Raw genomic sequence first — 19,575 nt, forward strand, 5'->3', positions numbered from 1 at the left:
TTATACAAAACAGAATATATATATATATATTAATGGCTAATCAAAAGACTTATTGGTAATGTCACATCAGCAAAGTGGGCTACAAGCCTACAAGTGTGATTTGTACATTACTATTACGAAATGTTATTGATCACACATTTATCACACCACGCTCATACCATGCTAATGTGTCATGTACCAATCGTCTCTCATAATTTACTTTTAAAAAAAAAAACAAGATCTGACCTAAAGGCCAATTGGCACTTGCAGGCTTGCAGTTCAGCAGGATAAGATAGTGGTGGGATAAACGTGTAATTTCTAGCATATTTCTTTTGATACTCATAACATTTTTTTCAATGTAATGTCTATCTGTATAGAATTACACATGATATCAACTTTTATTCTTTTTATATTTCACCTTGGTCAATCAATTCTTGAAAATTTTTATTTTAACAATAATAGATCCTTAATTAGCATGATTTCTAAGATTACTATTATCCTAATCTTAGTATGATTATAAAAGTTCAGGAAAAAAAGAGATGGGGGAAAAAATAGTTTCTATTGACTTGAGGCATTGTTTATTTGTTGGTACCAAACCTAATCATGAGTTTAGATTTGATTGAGTTATGAAATACTAACCAAGTCCAGCTCGAGAACAGACAAAGTACTTGATCAAAATCTGACACGAAATTGTCCACCTAACACAAAATGTCATATCATTCAAGCCGAAAAACTATTTAAAATTTCGGAAAAATTGCAGATTTTGATGACTTCTTGGTACCCCATATTCTGGTTGGTGCCAACAAAAAAGTCTTTGTCATTGGTTGGAGATCATGGACCAACCATGCCAATCATTGACCTCAAAAAAGATAATTAACAGGGTATTAATCATATGATTGACTTTCAGATTGTCATGATCGACATTAACTAGAATTAAGAAGAGCTTTAATCATGGTAGGATGAGTTTTTTGATGATGATAACATGCCTACTTTATTTACAATTTAATCCACCTGAAAAAGAGTCCACTTGTGAAATTGAGTGAAAAAGTAAAAGTTTAAGCCCCATTAGATTATAAATCCCACTTTTTTAATCAATAGTTACTGTTGGTTATTCCTTTTCCCTTTCAAAAAAAAGGTAATTCACTCTTTTCTTCTTCTTTCCCTTGGGCTGGAGAAAGAATTAATGGCTCATCCGACATTGCTGGAAAGCAAACTTCTCATTGTTGGCACAATCAGTGGATTAACTTTCGTTTGAAGGGAAAATAAAATAAAATAAAAAACAATTTTTTTGGGTGCTTAGGGAGGGATTTGTGATTCTTAAAAATAATTATTTTATTATCGTGAGCATCCGATTAGCTTAAATGATAATTTTTTTTTTTTTTTTTTAATAAGAAACTTACCAATATGTATGGTGGACCCATCAGCCTAAGGCCCAAACATATGAGAGCCGTTGGTTGAGCACCGACCTCCTCAAGTGGAGCAAAGGTGAAAGAGGATCTGGTTTACATGTTGTTATCATGTATGCTGTAATAAAAGCAATGGTTAAGATTGAATCTCTCAAAATCTCTTTTCATTTTCTTCTTCTTATTAAAAGCTTCTAAAAGTAAGTCAACTTTGAAATTCAATCTTAACCGTTGTTTTTACTACAACATACATGTAAAATAACAGTATGTAAGCCGAATCCGAAAAAGAAATTTCACCACTGAAAGAGGGGAAAAAAAAAAAACACAAAATTAGATATGAATTATATATATAATAATATAATATTAAATGGTGCGAGTAGATGAACCGCATACCCATTTTTTTTTTCTTTTTTTAATTTATTTTATTCAAAGCGAGAGAGGGGGAAAAGGGGATACTGCATACCCTTAAACGGTTTATTTTCGTCAAATTTTAAGAAAATCCTCCCTATTCGAATAATTTTGTATTTTTTATTTTTGACATGTTGGAGGGAAATGGGGGAGAAAGATTCAATCTTTCGACCTCCGCTTCATGAAGTGTGGCTTCCAGCCGCTAGAGTTAGGATTGATCGTAATCAAATTCGAATACCATTAAATTTAATTGATTTGATTACTGTACTTATCTTCAACTTTACCTATTTCAATTCTTTTATAAATATAAGTATTTTGTATTGATAAAAAAAAAAAAAAAAAAAAATTAAAAAAAAATTAAGAAATAAAAGAAAAATGTAACATTTTGGACTGTGATGGATGTCGGCACCAACCACCTGAAAATCATTGTCTCCAATTTCTTTGTTTATTTCGATTTTATATTATATTTTTGGTTTCCAATTTAGTTTTAATTTTTTTTCCTCCTCTTATCATTTTTGTCTCTAATTTTCACGTAATATAAGAGTTGATTCACTCGTTCTCTATGATTCTTCTCCGGTGGTGATTCTTTTATCGGGTAGCAATGCCTTGCCAAAACCATACTCAAAGTCAAAGTTGTCGTGTGTCGTGTATTCTCATTGGTCAAGAACACCAAATCCTGTGCCGTGGACGAAGCCCGAGCAGCAGCTTCAACTTCTTCCAGGTAATCGCTTCTTAAATCTTCCAACTTTCAAACATCAAAACCATTTACGTACAGATCACACATATAAACCAAAACCAAACACCCACCTAAAGATTCCGGTTAGCTTGAACATTATAAACAGATACTATATAAAAGAGAACAAAAAAAATGGTTAGGTCGTACTGTAATATGATTCTACTTACGTACGCCAATGAGAAATGCCACATGGCAAAACCTAGGTTCACGCGCCGGCTTCAATGGCTTTTGACTTCGTTTACAGGCCGGCGAACAGCATCTTTAAGGAACGAAAACTACAAAGCTACTTATTATAGTACTTCTTTAATATTAAAGTTGACAAAAAAACTAAAAGAAAAATTGCTCCTCTTGCTCCAAGTTCAAGACAAGCCAAGAAGAAAGAAGAGAAGAAACTCTGGAAAGTACCCAATTCTCTCCCTTTTGTTATCTTCTTCTTCTTATTCTTATTCTTCTTCTTCTATAATTGTCCTTAGCCTTCTCAGACTCTCAAAATACGGAGCTGGCTATGACCTCATAGACCCAGACCCAGTCTTTATTGACCTCTCAAATATGAAAAATACTGTTTTTTTTGGACCCCATTGCTCCCTGTATGGTATTGTCACTTTCGCTTCTGTGAATTAAAACTTAAGAGGTGGGGTTTTGCTGGTCCTTGAAGAAGCTCACGGGATTTCCATTGATAAGCCGCCCTTCACTCACTCTGATCCAATCCTGTAGGTCTTATTAATAATCCACACACGAAAACCTTTCTATGTGTTTTTATTCGTTTTTGGCTTCTGGGTTTGCGTGAAAATGAGTCAACTCGGTGTCATGTTGCAGGAATCGGTGGTAAGAGAAAGGGAGACGAGAACGATTCTGTGTTTTCTGAGGGAGGAAATGGACGGCGTGGATGGAGCGAGGAGGCGGAGGAGTCTGAAGGAACGGCTGGGATTGAAGGGGATGGGCTGTTGCGGCGCAAAATGGGGCTTCGGAGCCAACACGGTGAGAGGCGACGACGAAGACGAAGAAAGTCAACAAGAACAGGTGATCTATGAGGGTCAGGATCTGCCGGAGAGAAGTTCGGACCCTGCTTGTACGGAACCGGTTCCGTCTGGTTCGGGTATGAACTTGGCGGCGGCTCTGGCGGCGGAGCGACACTTCCGGGCGTCGTACGAACCGGAGCAGGCATCGCAGGAACCGGAGGCAATGGCTGGGGAACCCACGGGTGATAACCAGATGGATACTGGAACCGCACCGGGAACACCGTTGAGAGTATCGTTGATGAGGCTGCTTGAGGAAACAGCGGTCGGTGGAGATGAGGGGGAGGCGATGCAGAAAGAGAAAGTACCCGGAGAGCTGGGCAGTGATTCAGTGTGCTGCGTGTGCATGGTGCGGAAGAAAGGGGCAGCGTTCATCCCATGTGGGCACACTTTTTGCAGGGTGTGTTCGAGGGAGCTGTGGTTGAATCGAGGCTCTTGTCCCCTCTGCAACCGTTCGATCCTCGAGATCCTCGATATCTTCTAAGATCAGTGGCCACAGTGCCTCGTGATCCGTGTGAGTGTCTTTATTGGGAGGAAAATTTTATAAAGGATTTCAGTATGGGCTTATATATAATTATGTGGAACATGAATTTGATGAATTTATTGCTATTTATCGTTCTTTATGTGAAAATTTTCATCTTCATTTCTAAAGGATTCTAACATTTTTTCTTGTGGGTTCAAATTATTCAAAAGACATAAATTTTCTCTAAATCAGTCTAAAAGAAATATTTTTCAACTCATATAAAATAATGCTAAGTGTCTATAAACATTTAACAAACACATTAAATTTAGTTTAAGTTAGTAAACTGCTATTAATGATCAAGGTTAAGAATTTAATGTGCATTTTAAGTATTTATAGACATGTCTATAAATACTGATCCCTATACTTTCGACAGTCAACACATGTTAGAAAAAATTTCAGACGTGTCAAACACCATAAAACGTCAGAAATTTCCGGTCAAGAAAAAATTATTTTTTTTATAGTGTACACTTGACACTATTTTACATGAATTGAAAGATATTTCCTCCAAAACTGATTTGAAAAAAATTTATGTTCATTATTCAACACATAAAATATGTGACTTATGGAATTGGAATCAAGTTAATATACACTCAAAAAAAAAAAAGAGTTGGACCAAAGCTTTCACATTAAAGTATGGGCTTAACATATTCTTGCTCCTTGCAATGATACGAGATAATTGGGCATCACTAAATATTTGGGCCTTGGAGCATTCATGCTCTAGCCTTACCCAAATTGAAGTTGAGCCTGGATAATATTTTGGATTTAATTGGGATGAGTATCTCTAGCTGAGATATTGTTGAATCTCAGCAAATTTAACTGGGCTTGTTCTGATATAGTGATATTGTATGTGGACCTTTTGATTGGTCCAAAGTTCAGTTATTATATATAAATTTGATATGGCTGTGACTCCCTCTAACAAAAGAACCTTGATCCATCAATTCTGGACACCCATAATGGCTCAAATCAGAAGCCTTCATCTTTTTTTTCTTTTTGTAAAGAAGCCTTCATCTTTAAAGGTGTAGTCATTAGGCCAAAGAAGCCAGTGTTATTCATCTATTGGTTATTTTCTTTTGATACTTTTTCAAAGGTGTTATTTTTCAAATACATGCATTTTAGAGATATGTCAACTTAAATAGAATGAGTTTAAGACTAACAATTTGTATTCACGTGTCGAGTTTGGATTGTTTCGAACTATAGGTATAAAAGACTATATAGGTACGTATACTATAACTTGACCTATTTAATTAAATAAATTATATATTTCAACTGTTAAAATTTATTGGCCCTGTATGTTTTATCTGGTTTGATAATCTTTGGTTTTCTTTTGTTGGTCGTGCTTTTTGGAAAGTTAAAAAGAGTACGTAGGGAAGAGGAAATAATTATCCTCACGTACATCATCACAGGAGCCTTTAACTAAACTACTCAACGCAATTCTAACTTGACATAAATCTCATATTACGTCTCATGTCACGAAATTTTGCTGGATTGCCAACTTGCTCAAGTTGACGCAAACCTCTCTCTCTCTCTCTCTCTCTCTCTCTCTCTCTAGTTGAGTGCTTAAAATGTTGCTGCTTATCGTGACTACATTCATTAACTAATAATGCATGTATGCATGCGTGCGTGAAAAGTGAGCATCATGATAAGCACGAGCTTTGGAGAGAGAGAGAGAGAGAGAGTGAGGCTTGTGATCAATGTGGGCATAATTGAAATGCGAAGGGGAACCATGTGATTGCGAGTGTGTTTGAAATGGATGTTTTATTGATACGTGCAAGGTATGTGCAGAAGGAAGAGGAAGGAAAAAGCTTCTTTTTTTAGAGGGTGAGTAAGTGGGGAGGTGTGTTCGATTTGCATCAGAAACATTTTTACTTTTGGGAAAGCTGATCTTTTGTTCCTTGTTCCAATTATGTGGTCTCAGCAAGCAGCTTGATCGAAATAAAAAGTACACTGCAATGCCAATCTCTATCTCTTTTTGTTTGATGCTGATTGCTGATGCCCCAGCTGGGATCCTAGCTGGGTACGTTTAGTTTTGGAAGGCATGTTAATTGCAGTTTACAGAACAATTGTTGCCGAATTGCTTTCAAGATTCTCATAACTTTTTGGCACATTGGAAGGCCATTGATAGTCCCAATTACAATTTGATTCAGAAACCACAAGCGGTCTAAAGGAATCCAACAAAATACTCCTCTCTCAAATGCTCTACTCTGAGATAATTTTTTGCAATTTTTGCGATCTAACAGTGTAATACCCCGGTCCCATATTGGGAAGATGAGAAGAAGCCCACATAGAGTGGGTAGTTTATAAAGATAGTCATAGGTGCTAAGTCCCACATTGCCTAGTTACTAGGTGAAACTGGGCTTTATAATGAATTATAGGGAAACTCTAAATTGACTAGTCCTTTTGGGGTAATAGCGCAGATGTGGCTAGCGCTTTTTCCTAGGTCATTAACGCCAGGCCATGTGGTACGTATTAGAGCACTACATGACGTAGCCCTGACGAGGACGTCAGGAATTTAAGAGGGGGAATTTGTAATACCCCGGTCCCATATTGGGAAGATGAGAAGAAGCTCACATAGAGTGGGCAGTTTATAAAGATAGTCATAGGTGCTAAGTCTCACATTGCCTAGTTACTAGGTGAAACTGGGCTTTATAATGAATTATAGGGAAACTCTAAATTGACTAGTCCTTTTGGGGTAATAGCGCAGATGTGACTAGCGCTTTTTCCTAGGTCGTTACAAACAGTGATTATGGCAACACCTACATGTTAGAAATTGTTTAGAAGGAGAGACTTAGACGACAGGTATTGTAGGTACTCCCTTAAGACTAATTGAGTCATAACCTAACCGAGCGTCACTAGAACATTAGTGGTTCTCAAGGTGGTCAATACTAATTAGGCTTGTGTGAGTAATTCTCTATTGCAGACAATTGAATCTACACCCTAATACATGTCCAACCCTATAAAAAAAATTTTGTGACCGCTAAACCAGCACTGTCAATAATAGTAAGTTTTTTAAAGTCATTTAAAAAAAAAATGTTACGTTTATTTTGTTTCAATAAAATGTGCGTCCCTAGGTTATAAGTTCTCATCTATATATTTATATTATGAAACAAATTGAGTACATGATTATCATGATACAACTCAACTATTGAAATCAAATCACTTCTATCATTACTTCATTAGTCAATGTGTAATCATGCCACTCAAGCTCGCCCGTGGATGCCGGAGTGTATCATTATGATCATTATTATCACAAGAAGCTAGTTTCATGGTCCAAATCATATCTTTTATGAAAAAAAAAAAAAAAAAAAAAAAAAAGAAGATAATAAGAATAAGAAGAAAGATCCCAACCTCAAACTCAAAACTACAACTACAACAAGTGATCAGATCCATCCGAATTCTCAATATAATTTGCTGTTCATGTGAGATAATTTTTATAAGGCCCTTCTTATGTTTGGGTATGTGAGCCTATATTAATACTTTCATAATTACCCTCTAAATTACTAGCAATCCGGATAAGTAAACTATTAGACCACTAAAATAAAATACATAATAATGGCTTCAAAACTAATATATATATTTTGTCCAAAAGTACAAGTCTTAATTGCTATTGATCGACAAGGGTTTAACTCACCACCTTCATGGACCGAAGTCAACTGCAGATCTATGAGATGGTCCCATGAATTTTCCTTTTTATTTCTTTTTTGCTAAGATTCCCTCATTCTTCTAAAAAGCAAAGAACATGGTGTTCAATCTAATCAGAAGACTCTGCCCTATCCTCCGGGAGAGCAGAAATCTCTAATCACAAGAACTTTTTATGTTAATTAATTTGCTTTCTTGCATAATTCCAAGCTTGATATTCGGTCTCCCATAAAATGCACGTTAGATGGACCCACATATGATTTATCCATTCTAAATCATATGATTGAAATATTTATTGGTAAAACCACGGATTCAAGTGAAAAAAAAAAATTAAAAAAAAAAAAAATAGTTATATATATCTACAAAAATCTAGGTAGTTTAAGTGAAAGGTAAGTTACGGGCCGGACTTATTTACTCTGAGTAAGTAAATGAGTTCTACATCTTAAACTATTCAAAATAGTGATCAACTGTAACTATTTTAACTTGGTGTGAATCTGTGATTACGGTGGTAGTATTTACTCGCTGAGAATTGTTCAAGAGAGACTTATACAGTAAAAATCGCATGCACTCCCTTAAAACCACCTAGCCTAAATAGCTAGTCCCACAAGGACAATAGTAGTTTTTAAGATGGCTAATACTAATCAGACTTGTGTGAGTGATTCTCCATTGCGGAGAGTCGAACCTACACTAATATATGCCCAACTTCATGATGAAAATTTTCTTAAGATCACTTAACCAATGACGGAGCCACAGTACTCTTTGCGGGTGCCGCCAAAGATTGTTTTAATTTTTTATTTTCCCACTGTAAAATTTAAAAAAAAGAAAAAAAATCTTTTTACCTACCCATTACCCAAGACACGGCACCCCCAATATTATTAGTACTACCATTACTTCTCAACACAGTGTCTACCTTGTTGTCTTCAATATGGTTGTCAAGCAATGTGGGATTGAGGATCTTTTGTCCCATATCTTGTCTAGATGCCACCATTATCATCACCAAGCAAAATAACTCCTCATCTCTGACTCTCAGTCGCTTATGTGTTAGATTTTTATTCTAGTTTCTTTCTTTTACCTAGTTTTAATTTTGAATTTTTCGAGTTATTTTATCAGTTTCTTAAGGTTGTGTGGTGCACTGGGCGTGGGGTGGGAATGATCAAACTCGATGATGCAGCTACCAAATTAGGTCTTGATCTGATCTCTCTAATTATTAATTCTCACATATTTATCTTTTCTATTTGTAATTTTTTTGCTGTTTTCGTTTAATTATCTTATGTTTGGACATTGGTTGCCTAAAAAATTGAATAAAAGTTAGTAAACCTATATGTATTTATCTATGGAGTCTGGTTATCCAGAAATGGAAAATCCCATAGGCATCTAAATCGAAATGGATTTTTCGATTTAGATTCGATATATACTCGATGATTTTGTACTTTTAAGAGACCGTAAAGTGCATTTTTAGACACCTTTTTTTTTTTTTTTTTTTTGTATTTCTGTCTTTTTGATATAGTGCTGACATGTTACATTTCTAATATATCAATCTGAGCACATATTTATGAAATTTTATAGATATTTTTTTGTGATGCATATATTGTGTGAATTACAAAATTTTAAGCGTGAAAAAAAATTTTAAGACGCCAACAAAATTTTAACAATACTCTCAATATAAAATGTTTGACTCCGCTACTACTCACTTGTGGTAATTCGAACAACCTACTAACAAAGAATTTTTATCAAGCGAAGGGTGCTCTGATTTAGTGATCTTTGCACATGTGTACTTGATTTGGACCATTGACGGCTATTTGATATTTGTCAGGTGGGCTCACATGAAGTACTGTATCCATAGAATATATATATATGTAGGCACGCCGAGAGCATGCTTTTGAAGGAGCTTATCAAGAATCTAAGGATAGATTTGATTTGATTTGAGTGGGAGAGGCTTTCATTTTAGTTTCCCATTTATATTCGTGCAGCTGGTAATTGGATTTTAATAATTTTATAGAATGCTAAACAATTATAAGTTTATAACACATGGTGTCAAATACTGTTTACTTACACGTTTATGTATTCCTAGCTATATTCCTATAGCTAGGTTTAATTAATTAGATAATTAGCAAAATATTCGGTTTTCAACCAATGTCAAGGTTTAGATTGGTGCTCAACTCAAATAAATTAATTATTAATCTTTCCCTTTTTGAAACGAATCTTACCCTCCTAATCCAATCATCCAATACTATATATTAGCTTTAAAAAGAAAAAAAGAATAATCTAACGGTTGGGGCCTAGCCTGGGGGCCAAAATCACATCCCATGTTTTAATTAAGATCAATTGGATGAAGGTTTAACTTTGTTTAATTTTGAGTTAAAAATGTTCTAAAGTTCTCATATATAGTTTGATTCTCCTCATTCAAATTAACCACGGAAGAGCTTACCAGAGTCTTGGGTTGAAGCGAAGAAGGTTAGTTCCTGAATGTGGTCCGTATGGAAGAAAACCAGAAGTTCTGGAGCGAATGTAGTGGAAGGTGAATTGGTCGTTTTGTTAGTAAAATCAGTCTGTAACCTAACTCTTTTATAGTGGATATCTTTGAAGTTCGATTGATGGTTTTTCATGCTCATCAATATCTTTCAAACTTTGCATTTTTTCTTTTAAAGTTGTAGTTTTTCTTCAGCTACCTACAAAACGCTAAAAACACAAAACATTAAATAACGACACTGTTAAAAGATTAACTAATGTAAATAAATGGGTCAAAATATCCAAAATTTGGCACTTATCAGTTTTTACATTCAAAAGAGATATTCAAAAGAATTTTACTTCATTATCAAAATCTTAATTTTTATTGATACATTTTACACTTGCTTTAATTGATTTTGGTATTGATATAAGGGGAAAACCTAAGTTTTTCTATGACATTCTTGTTAAATTACCAGTTATCCTAAAAGTTTAAACTGATAGAAATAGGTAAATTTAATCACTTAATCATTACTTTAACATTCCCCCTCACATGTGGGAAATTGACCTTTGGCTCTGATACCATGTTAAATTACCAGTTATCCCAAAAGCTTTAGCTGATAGGAAGATATAAATTTAATCACTTAACCATTATTTTAACAATTATTTGTTGTTATATTATAATCATAATTCTTTTTGACATGTCCATACAAGGGATAGGGGAGGTGGGATTCGAACTAATGACCTCTACTTCATGAGGCGTTGATAACAACCAATTGAGCCCCTTGAGGACATTTATAATCATAATTCTGTGATCTACTCTTAGATATATGTAAAATAAATTCTATGTGGATTCTAGCTATGAAAGAAAGAAATGGTCCAAATGGACTTCATATAGAGCCAAATGGAAGGAGGGAGGCCTGGCTGAAGTGGGATCCACATCCTCGACAACTTAAGATCCACAAAACATTACATGTGAAGTAGGTACGTATACGGTATACCCCATTGTAACCTTTTCCCCTTTTCAATTAAAAAAAAAAAGTAGGTACGTATGATAATAGGATTTTTCAGAAAATGTCTTTTCCTGGTAAACAAACAGTACCATCAGTGAGAAACAATTCGAATGGTATGTCATAACTCCTAATGCTAATTTCAAATTTCAAAGGTGAACGATAAGGACTACTGAGAAAAAGGGAGGAGAAGATCAAGAGCAAGTCCTATCTTTGTCATCGCTGATGACTACAACATGGATGAGCTCATGATAAGAAGTATCAGAACCTTGCATTATTGGGAGACTGGAGGTGATGAACCAGAGAATTCGTAAAGCTAACAAAATAAAAATTCGTGGAATCTGGAACTTGATCCAAAAACTTTTATTGACACTGTTTGTTTCTGTTGCATTCACATGTGCTATGTTGCGTATACAAACAAGTCAAATGACAAATGTGCTCAACCCTTGACCATAAAGTTTGAGACCCATAAAGGTCTCAACATTTTTGTTGTACGATAGTCTGTGTCAGCAGCCCGTTCTCTTGGTCAGACAAATGGGTCTTATAAAAACTCTCACGTATTTACTACCTAAATTGCTAAAGATTCTTATCTCATCAATCTACGTTGGAGTCCCCCACAAAAGTTGTAAAAACCCTTTTGAAATTACATGTACTTTTATGAAATAGGCCTTTTAACATTAATTTTTTACCCTCCACCGAAAATTTTTATTCCTCCCCTTCCCGTGAGGATCATTCATTTTACCCAAGCATTAGTTCGTTTTGCAGTTGAGCTATAGCTTCTAGTGTGCAAAGTTCTCCTCTCTTTGGATGAATAAGGAAAAATTACACTTTACCATCCTAAAGTTTGGAACGATTTGCAATTTGACCTTCAAAGTTTCAATTTTGGCAATTCACCCCCCTAAAGTTTCAAATATTTGCAATTCGACCAATATTATTTCAAAATTTCCATATTGCCTCTAATTTTTATTTTTTACAAAAAAAAAAAAAAAAACAAAGAACAAAGAACAAATTTGGGGATGCAAAAATGGCCAAATGGCGTAGCCACACCGAATTTTTTTTAAAAATTTTTTTTTATAAAAAATAAAAAATTTAAGGGCAGTATGGGAAGTTTTGGATATAATTTGTCAAATTGCAAAAATTTGAAATTTTGGAGGGGGTGGATTGCCAAAATTGAAATTTTGAAGGTCGAATTGTAAATCGTCCCAAATTTTGGGGGAGTAAAATATAATTTTCCCGATGAATAAATTACAAATTCATAAAAATATTATAATAATAATAATAATGATAATGAGATGACATTAACAGTACTAGGGGCTTAGCATTGTGAATTAATAATATTTAAGGTTGAATATATAGGTAGAATATTTAATTATAATGAGATGTACGTAATGATGAAAACAAAATTTAAACTCAAAATATTTGCTATGATAATATATTAAATCACAATTTATTCAAAAAATTTAAATCCATAAAAAAAATTACTTAATCATCATACACACATCTCATTTGCCCTTTCGGTTATGCATATCACATTAGCTCTTTTACTTCATGGCCACTTCGATGATCATTTTCAATATAGATTAATTAGTAATTACCAGATGTTTTATTATAGAAAATATATAAGTCTGCTAATGAAAAAATAACTGTAAAAACAAAATTCGTCAGCAAACTGTATCCATGTGACATAAATAGGAAAATAGAATTAAAATATTATTATTTTGACAAATATTTCTACATACAAACATGAAACATCATTACTTTATACGAAAAAAAAAAAGGTTGGTCTTTTCAAGTCATAAACGTACTGGTCGCAATCGGAAAGGCATTGATCATCTAAAAGTAGAATAGCATAAATGCTTTTAATTATCTTACAATAATATATATATTCCCGTTTATATATACAGTAGTCTCCATTCAAACAATATTGGACTTCTTGGGCACGTTGTTCGGATCAAATTTTCAAACAAATGACCAGACGTACACTTCTTTCTCTGTCCTGTCATTGACTAAATTTCCCAAAAGAATGTCTTCGATTTAACAACCGAATTTGCATCAGAAACTATGGATCTTTAAACTGTTTCTATATACGTTTCAACAATACTATATAACAACTGTATTAGATTCCAAAGGCAATGAAAGCTAGTTTTGAAAAAGAAAAAAAAAAAGAAAAAAAAAAAAAAAACGACTGACCCTACTCAATCAAGTGAACAATAAATAAATAAAATGCAAAAGCCTACTAGATAATAACTCTCCAAAAAAAAACCCAACAATATCATAATACTCTGTCGCAAACATCCAAAAGATCATCATCCTCTATATATAGTGTTTCCATAAATACTAAGGGGCATGCATTTTTAGGTTTTTTTTTTTTTTTTTGAACTTAGGTGAATATTATTTTCTAAACCCCCCAAAAAAAAGGTCTTTATTTCTTTCACCCGGTTTTAAAAAATAATATTCACTTAGGATTCGAAAAAATACCGATGAATACTAAGAAAACACATAACATTTCCCATATAGGTAAGGAATTCTCTCTTCTCTTTGTTTATTCATTTGTTATTTGAAAATCATTACTTACTTGAAGATCGGAGACTCCCCCAATCTATACTAATGGTTTCTGGTTATTGGTTTTTTCTTGTTTCGTAGATGACCCGTCGCTCCAAAAAAAAAAAAATTGTTTTATCTGGTACGTAGGATATAGATTCTTTATAGTTTCGGATGAACGCCCATTTAGATAGATGAACCATCTTCCAACCCAATTAATAAAAATGATATATATTCTTTTGCAATATATATATATATATATATATTGCATGATAAAAACAGAAGGGCAGGGGGAGACTTGTGACTTGTCAGAGACTATTTGGCACGGAAATTATGCCAAAGGTCTTGCATGTGACTGAAGAGCAAAAGTTGATAGCTTTATCAAAAAATTAAAAAAAAAAAGTAGAAAGTTTTAGAAGCAGGTCAAATTGTCGTCAACTCAGAGGCCCATAACTTTCTGTTGCTTGAAACCAATGGCACATTGTTTAGTAACATGTAAACGCAGATTTAACCACAAAACCAGTGGTAAAATCAATTACCCTACCTGTAAAAGTCCCACTCGCCCTAGCACATTGCGTTCTATCCACGCTCAGGTTCTAATAAGAAATATTTTCCTGAACTTATGGGTTAGAAATTTTAATTTAGTTCATTAAACTAGATGACAATTTGTGTTTGTGTATTGGATTCGGATCGTCTCGAAGCATAAGTATATATAACACTATATAAATTAACCTTAATCGAACACATTTAATTAAACGAGTCATAACCTTTAATCGTAACTTGTTAATTTCGTATTGGGTTCAAGTCGAATTCGTTAGTTGTGTAAAAAATTGTCAATCTTAAATATCACGTGACAAGTTCTGGTTGTATCGAAGCTTGAGTATAAGACATTATATAAGTTAAACATATCCGATACTTCAACCTTAAACAGCTAATTTTGTATTGAATTCATGTTTTAATTATCCTAAAATCACATCTATTTTTAATCTAAACACACATAAATTTGAGACATGGGCAATCATATATGCTTCCCACTACACAAGAGTAGTCCACAAATTACTCCTCTTTTATGGTATAATGGTATAAAAAGCACATTAGATTGGAAAAAAACATTCAAAGAAGAAACACACTATAATTAGCATTATCTGATTGAGGGTCACGTGCATTATTTTAACGCGCATATTGCATGCTTTTCCCCTAAAAATTCTCGCATGCCTTGTCCAATCGTCCTTCCCTGGATTGCATGCTCTCAAAACCCTTTTTCAGGTCCCACTGGTGGAGAAAAAAGCTTCATCTTTCTTGCACATTTTCACTGACTCGCCCACATCTCTCCTTCTTTTTAGCAATCTCTTTGACAACCTTTTATGGCATGCTTGCCTTCAAACGATAATTAAATGTGTTTTTTTCTTCTTGGGTAACCGATAATTCAATGTAATTGTTACTTTACTTCTTGTTTTTTAATTGGGTTTTAGGTTTTTTAATTTTGCTTACTACCCGTGATATTTATCTCTTTACCGACACTTTTAGACTCCCTCTTACCTTAAGGCTGTCTTGTTTTGAGAATCAGCTAGAAGCATGGCAAAAAGATAGGTGAAAGATATGAACTATACAAAATATGATTCGCAAATTCGATAATAACTCAATCCAAAATTAGCAAAGTAAAATTAAAGGGTATAATTTGTTTAATTAAATAAGTTGAGTTAAAGTTAATCTATGTAGTATTATATATACTCATGCCTCAACATATGAGACATTAATTTAAGGATGCCAATTTGTGACACGTCCTACGAACTTGACACAAACTCAATATGAAGTTATATAGCGAGTTAAGATTGAGGGTATGACTCATTTAATTAAATGTGTTGGATTAAGATTGATTTATATAGTCTTATATATATTCATACTTCAACACGACCCGAATTTAACATACGAAAAAAATTGTCACACCCTTAATATTTACTTGATATATATATCATCTTTTCGACCCCTACCTCTTTTCATTTCTCACTTTTTTTTTGGTTGGTTACTATTGTATTATCCCTTCTTTGTTTGGGATAGGAGACTGCGACTGACATCTTTGGTTGGTTGCATATAAAATATATGCATGTCTATGTCTATGATCAAGTTAATAATGGCAACATTTACTCAGGATATTATAGCACACTATATTAATATATATAGGACCGGTACCTGATGTTAACAGCAGCACCTGGCGAAAAAGAAAAGATCTGAGCTAGTGAAGATGCTTTAATCTCTCTCTTATTCTTCCTTACACGTACACTCATCCATGATAATGTTTTTTATTATGGTTAATTAGACGTCACAAATATTATTATTATTATTATTTTTTCTATTTTTCTTTCTTCTTCGGGTTATCCCGGTGGCGGTGGACTTAGATATCTTAATCGGTCAAATCCAAACAAGGGAAAGAGGATGGCTCTGTGTGTACTGGGAAAAAAGTAGCAGCCAACCTGTGGGGTTGGCTAAGTCTCAAGAAAGCAAGCTAGGAGGTGAACAGCCACCAAAGCTGGTCCCACTCCCACCAAAGCACCAAGAACAAAGATCATGGACATCATGGTCACACAGCCTCAATAACAAAGATGGTAGGGGTCCATCATATGTTCTCACATTCATGCTCCACGACTCCTGTTTCTTTAACCTAAATTTCGACATATATATATATATATATATATATACATGGGCTTTTAAGGGTGGCCTAAGGGTGCTTGGATCTTTCTTTATAATTTTCATTTCTTCCCCACTAAACTTTTTGTTCAAAGCCAACTATCCAAGTGCTTCCCTGGAAAGAAGGAAACAGTGTTGTAAGTTCTCATAGGACGATAGACGAATCAACCAATTATTGCAGCTTTGGGGGCCGAACATTAAAAAATTATTGCAGCTTGCCTAGAAGGATCTAGCAAAGTGGTACAATTCTAGAAGCTTTTCTTAGCCCCAAGATTTAATGTAAAGACACCTAATAATTTACTCAAAGAAATGGTTATGTCACAGTTCAGTGTGACATAAGAAATTTATTATTTATTTTTTCTTTTTTAAAATATTTATAAACAAATAAATAACATAGTATATATCACATACTCTTTATTCAATGTGACCATAATGATAGATCCTGTAAGTAAGAATTTATAATAGGGGCTATCATTCATGTGAGAGAGAAATATTACTACTTATAAAATATGAAATAACTTTCATATATATATATATATAATATAGAAGCTACATATGTATGCTGCCAAATATGTAATGAAGAACTTTAAGTCATAATTGATGCTCTCTCATGTGAAAGCATTAATGATGAAGTGATATTCAAATCCTCAATCGCTCTCGTATATTTATTTATTTTCTCAGTGATGCTCTCAAAAATAAGTTTACGAATCTATATGATCAAAAGTCCAAAATAAGTTTTGGATATAGTTTTTCTTTAAACTGAATTAAATGTATTTTTTTCAATTCAATCTATATATTAAACTAACTTCTACCTTTAGAATATTTGATTCTCACATGTAAATAATGTAATTTTAATTGGACATATTATTATACTAATATTTGTTCTTAAAGCATATGAAATTTATGTAAAAATTGCATGTATGCTCTAAAGATATATATTAGTTTAATATACTAAATTAAGAAGAAGAAAAAAAATCTAACTTAATTTAAAGGAAAATTGTAGGGTTTTTTTTTTTTTTTTTTGGTCTTGAAAGCATTTATTACTATTTAATTAAAATTCTTCCTTTTTTTCTGAGTGGGCAATCTTTTTTTTTAGAGAAAGTACTTCGTAAGTCCCCACCACTTAAGCTTGTTTTACTTTTTTGCCACTCCTCCAGGGCCTATAAATTGCCACACCAAGTAGCCTGTTTTCAATACAAAGCATAAGAAAGTGAGAGCAAGAGGTGGAAGAAAGAAAAGAGAGAATGGAGACTTTCCCAGTTATTGACATGGAGAAGCTTAATGGCGAAGAGAGAGGTGCAACCATGGAATTGATAGAAGATGCCTGTGCGAACTGGGGATTCTTTGAGGTACTAGAATAGTTAGATATAATTACTATATATATATATATATCTGCCAATATTCTTTTTGAAGTTTGTTTGAAGCAATTATGTACGTTTTTGAAACCTCTGCTAACTTCTAGTGTGGTTTTTTCTGTAAAGTTGGTGAATCATGGGATTTCTCATGATTTGATGGACTCTGTGGAGAAGCTGACAAAGGAGCATTACAGGAAGTGTATGGAGGAAAGGTTTAAGGAAATGGTGGCAAGTAAGGGTCTAGAGGCTGCTCAGTCCGAAGTCAGTGACATCGACTGGGAAAGCACCTTCTTCTTGCGCCACCTTCCTGCCTCGAACATGTCCGAAATCCCTGATCTTGATGAAGATTATAGGTTACAAATATAACTCAATTTTTATTTTTATTTATTTATTATTATTATTTTTTTTCTGAAAGTAGTTGTCTTTTGTGTGTGTGTGTGTGTGTGTGTGTATATATATATATGTTAAGGGAAACCATGAGTTATAGTTGTTCTGTTACCAATTTCAGGAAGGCAATGAAGGAATTTGTAGTGGATTTAGAGAAACTGGCTGAGCAACTCTTGGACCTGCTGTGTGAGAATCTTGGGCTGGAGAAAGGATACCTGAAGAAATCCTTTTATGGCTCCAAAGGTCCAACTTTTGGCACCAAGGTCAGCAACTACCCTCCTTGCCCCAAACCAGAGCTCATCAAGGGCCTCCGCGCCCACACCGACGCCGGCGGCCTCATCCTGCTCTTCCAAGATGACAAGGTCAGTGGCCTTCAGCTTCTCAAGGATGGCGAATGGATTGATGTTCCCCCAATGCGCCACTCCATCGTCATCAACCTTGGTGACCAACTTGAGGTATATATACTTGCAAGGGCCATTAATATTGCATTAAAACAATGTAGTTGGGATGTCTTAGCATTTCCTAATTAAGATTTTTTTTTTCTTTGTGTGTAGGTCATTACCAATGGCAAATACAAGAGTGTGCTGCACCGCGTGAATGTTCAACCAGATGGTAACAGAATGTCCATAGCATCATTCTACAACCCCGGCAGTGATGCCGTTATCTATCCGGCACCAGCATTGGTGGAGAAAGAAGCCGATGAGAAAGGCCAAGTGTACCCGAAGTTTGTGTTTGAAGACTATATGAAGCTCTATGCCGGCCTGAAATTCCAGGCCAAGGAGCCAAGGTTTGAGGCCATGAAGGCCATGGAGTTCCCCGTTAAGTTGGGTCCTATTGCCACTGCCTGATCAGTCCACCTCTCGTGCATGAAAGATAGGAAAAAGGGTTTTGTTGTGTGTGTGTTGCTGTGAATAATTATCATAGAGTCCTAGCTATTGAGTCTTACTGTTTCTCTGTTGAGTGAGTTTTAAGCTTGTGGTTAATTTAGGTGTGCTTTGCTATATGCTTCTTCAATAGTTCCTGTGGTGTTATGTATGTGCTGCTCTGCTGTTGATCAGATGTACTGTTTAGAAGTGACTTATCATCCCTTTTGGTAAGGAATTGTCTTAAGATTCTCTTGGGGGTATTATGCTTAATTCAAAACATATTCTTGGAATATAAATCAGAATCAATGCCTTACAAAGGGAACGTGTAAATTAAATATTGTTGACCATCTATTAAGGGTAAAAACTGGTTCCAAGCTTAAAGCTGGCCTAAAATGACTATCTAATTTTCATTCATAGAATCTTAAACGTGGAATTATTGAGTTTAAAGAAGCTCTGATCTGGAAAAACAGATAAAAGAAAAAGACATTTCTGGACAATGAAGTGTAGACAATAGGATAATCAGTCCGCATTTCTCCTTTTCTCTGCACTTCCTCATTAAGAAACCCCTGTTCTCGATATTCCCCC

General features: G+C 34.4%; 2 protein-coding genes across 3 annotated transcripts; both read left to right on the plus strand.

Moving 5' to 3' along the window:
* Window positions 1–2,859: 2,859 nt before the first annotated feature.
* On the plus strand, window positions 2,860–4,115 carry LOC132172302 (uncharacterized). Of its 2 annotated transcripts, XM_059583778.1 has the most exons (2): window positions 2,860–3,236; window positions 3,343–4,115. In XM_059583778.1, exon 2 carries the CDS (start codon window positions 3,400–3,402, stop codon window positions 4,024–4,026), a length of 627 nt encoding a protein of 208 aa, XP_059439761.1. In that variant the 5' UTR covers window positions 2,860–3,236; window positions 3,343–3,399; the 3' UTR covers window positions 4,027–4,115. The 2 variants fall into 2 exon arrangements, with proteins under 2 accessions (XP_059439761.1, XP_059439760.1); XM_059583777.1 differs by lacking the exon at window positions 2,860–3,236 and having other exon boundaries at window positions 3,247–4,115.
* A 13,465-nt stretch (window positions 4,116–17,580) lies between these two features.
* LOC132170670 (1-aminocyclopropane-1-carboxylate oxidase) lies at window positions 17,581–19,221 on the plus strand. The gene is made up of 4 exons (XM_059581734.1): window positions 17,581–17,731; window positions 17,864–18,090; window positions 18,246–18,579; window positions 18,679–19,221. The coding sequence occupies exons 1-4, from the start codon at window positions 17,627–17,629 to the stop codon at window positions 18,970–18,972; spliced, it is 960 nt and encodes a 319-aa protein (XP_059437717.1). The 5' UTR covers window positions 17,581–17,626; the 3' UTR covers window positions 18,973–19,221.
* Window positions 19,222–19,575: the final 354 nt, after the last annotated feature.

The sequence above is a fragment of the Corylus avellana genome, chromosome ca2, assembly GCF_901000735.1.
Source record: "Corylus avellana chromosome ca2, CavTom2PMs-1.0".
Classification (NCBI taxonomy): domain Eukaryota; kingdom Viridiplantae; phylum Streptophyta; class Magnoliopsida; order Fagales; family Betulaceae; genus Corylus; species Corylus avellana.